The sequence below is a fragment of the Nestor notabilis genome, unplaced genomic scaffold (assembly GCF_000696875.1).
Source record: "Nestor notabilis isolate BGI_N333 unplaced genomic scaffold, ASM69687v1 scaffold20632, whole genome shotgun sequence".
Lineage (NCBI taxonomy): Eukaryota > Metazoa > Chordata > Aves > Psittaciformes > Psittacidae > Nestor > Nestor notabilis.
Window position 1 is genome coordinate 8613 of NW_009917249.1, and position 2869 is coordinate 11481.

At 57.5% G+C, this 2869-nt stretch overlaps 2 protein-coding genes across 2 annotated transcripts in view; one reads left to right on the forward strand and one right to left on the reverse strand.

Annotated features, from left to right (window-relative positions):
• Positions 1-78, forward strand: part of PLCD4 (phospholipase C, delta 4) — a gene marked incomplete at its 5' end in the record, with an annotated part of 6263 nt that extends 6185 nt beyond the window's left edge. Inside the window, one exon of the mRNA XM_010025006.1 lies at positions 2-78. Within this exon, the coding sequence (XP_010023308.1) occupies positions 2-78 (77 nt within the window). The remainder of the gene's footprint in view (position 1) is intronic.
• A 666-nt stretch (positions 79-744) lies between these two features.
• ZNF142 (zinc finger protein 142) overlaps positions 745-2869 on the reverse strand; it is a 9538-nt gene continuing 7413 nt past the window's right edge. Inside the window, 3 exon segments of the mRNA XM_010009136.1 lie at positions 745-1244; positions 1597-1702; positions 2610-2869. The exon segment at positions 2610-2869 is cut by the window's right edge and continues 13 nt beyond it. Coding sequence (XP_010007438.1) covers positions 745-1244; positions 1597-1702; positions 2610-2869 — 866 coding nt within the window.

Sequence of the window (2869 nt, forward strand, 5' to 3'; positions counted from 1 at the left end):
GACGGCACCAGCATTCCACCCTCTTCACTCTTCGTCCACATCCGCATCACTGAGCCACCTGGCCCTGAGCAGGACTGAGATCACGGGGTGAGCATGACCCAGATGGAAGCCATTGAGCCAGCCCCGAGAGGCTGGAGCCACGGAGCCAACTGCCTTGCCCTCTTGTTGAGCTATTTGTGTCATCCTGTCATCATTGCTGCTGTGCCCCCCTTTGCAGTAGCCTCAGAAGGCTTGGAAAAGGCACTGATGTCCCCTTCCCAGGTTTGGGATGCTGCCTCCCTTATGTGAGCATGGAGTCTGTGCTGGTGCAGCCCACTGTGTCCCCCCCCACATGCATCCTGCCCTGGCCTACAAACACAGCTTGGCCATGGGGAGGAGAAAGAGATGGTGCACAGCAAGCAAGCTCTGCCACAGGGGCTGGTCCCAAAGCAAGGCTGGAGCCAAGCAAACCCCAGGGCTGGGTAGAGCCAGGAAAGGAGTTAGTCCTCACTGCCCCCTACCCCTGCAAAGCCCCATCACAGTCCCCAGCCCCTACTAACCCTTGCCATGTCCACTGTGGGCACCTGGCCCATTGTTTGCACAGGGCTCCAAACAGCCCCAAAAAGACAGTATTTAAAGGAGCTGAGAGATTCCTTCTATACAGCTGCGTATTTTACAACCCATATACATATATGCCTATACACACACATACATCTCTGCAGTAGGCCTGTGCCACCGGGGCCTTAAAGCAATAAGGATTTGGCCTCACTGCCAAGTGCCACCCTTCTCTGTGGGGCACCCTCGTTCATGCTCGAACCTGGGGGGGCCCTCGGCCTGTCTCTCCCTCTGCACAGCGTGGAGGTGGAGGGGGGGTGTGGTGGGGTCCTTGCCCACCCCTTGGCTAGGGTCACCAGCCCCACACTCAGGGTGATGCCGCTGGATGTGTTTGATGACCTGGAACTTCTGCTTGGCCTTGTAGGGGCAGTAACGGCAGAAGAAGGGGTGCTCATTGGTGTGGGTCAGGTAATGGTGGCGCAGGCCGGCTGCCCAGCGGAAAGCTCGCCCACAGACATTGCAGACATAGGGCTTCTCCTCGCTGTGCTTCTTCAGGTGAGTCTTGAGGAGGAAGCGGGTCTTGAAGGCCTTGCCACACTGCTCACAGATGAAGGAGCGAGCCTCCTGGTGCCGTGTCTCCTTGTGCACCCGCAGGGCGTCCGCCCGGTTGGTGCAGTACTCACACTCATCACAGCGGTACGGCTTTAGGCCTGTGGTGATAGGGCAGGGGATGGTAGTGGGATGGGGGGATGGTGCCCTCCATCCCATGGGTCTCACCATCCCTTGTAGCACAGCAGCGGTCTTCAGTGCCTCCCACCTATACCCCATAGTGTGTGCAGGCACCACATGGCGCCTGGGGTCCGCACCACCCCACCTTCCCTCCTGCCCCAGGGCACTGCCCCTGACCCAGCAACACACGAGAATGTACTATCCCCAACTGCTGGTGGTCCTCCTCTGCCTCCAGCTGGAACACTGTGGCAAAGGAAGCACGAAGCTGGGGTCCTAACACCCCCAACACCCTCCCTGGTGCTCCACAGCCCATCCCCAGTGGGCAGCACTCACCCGTGTGCTTTGTCATGTGGTACTTGAGCTGGTTCACCCACTTGCACTTGTAGCCGCAGTCAGGGCAGAGGTATTTCCGCTCCTCCTTGTGGATCCGCATGTGGTACTGGGGACAGGGCAACAGGGCAGGGTCAGGACGAGGCCATGTCCCCTGCCCTGGGAATGTGCAGGGCTCTGGGATGCTAGTGAGGGGTGCAAAGACAGCTCTGTCATCTCAAACTGTGTGGGGCAAGGAGGGAAGGCTGTCTGCTTGCCTGGCAGACTATGGGCAGGGGGGGATCCACAGCAAGGTCAGGATGAGATGCTCATACTGCTGAGCTTGCTCTGTTCTGGCCTGTGGATGGCACAGGCTTTTCTCCCCAGTTTGGTATTTAGGACAAAGTCCAGTTTAAAACCCAGACCAACAGAGCAAGCTCTGAGCCAGGCTTGTTGCACAGCCTCGCCCTTGCAGCCCCAGAGGGCTCCAGCTGAGCCTAGCCATTAAAAAAGTCAGTATTTCTTTTAGCAAAACCAGACCACTTTCCATTACCCCACGCCTGGACCTCCTGTTCTAGAAAAGGCCCTTTACCACACGGAAAGATGCTAATCACCTATAGAAATGAGGGCAAGGTCTTGGTCTGCTTGCAGGAAAGCATAGCTTTCTCTGCACTGTGCCTAACTGTTGCCACAGAGCATGCTGCAAGCCAGCAGGCAGCCAAACCTGGCTTCAAGTGGTGCAAGGCTGCACCCAGAGGACACCGGGGATGTCAGTGGGAAGAGAGCAAACTCAGGAAAGCTGCCCACCTTCTTGCTTTGCTACAAATTCCCCTTCCCCTTAATCTGCAACAGCAGGGAGCAAGGAAGAAAGAAATGGTACTCACGTGAGTCTCACCCACTCACCTCTTATTCCTGTATGAGCCACAGAAGAGGAGGACAAAACCTCTCTTTGAGAATTACTTCCTCCCCAAATCCCCATGTCTGGACACCCCCCCTACCCCCATGTAGATACAGTAGGGGTCAAGCAGGGCTCTCACCTTGAGACGCGAGGGGTCAGCGCAGGCGTATTTACAGAGGTGGCACTTGTAGGGCTTCTCACCAGTGTGGATGCGGATGTGCCACGTGATCTTCTGCCTGTTCTTGGTGGTGTACTCACAGTCCAAGCACTTGTACACGCGGGTGCCCCCGTGGCCCTTCATGTGCTGGTCGAAGACGAGCTGGTGGCAGCAGGCAAAGTCGCAGAAGGGGCAGCGCAGGGGTTTTTCCTGGGGGGCGGCTGGCTCGTGGCTCTCCATGT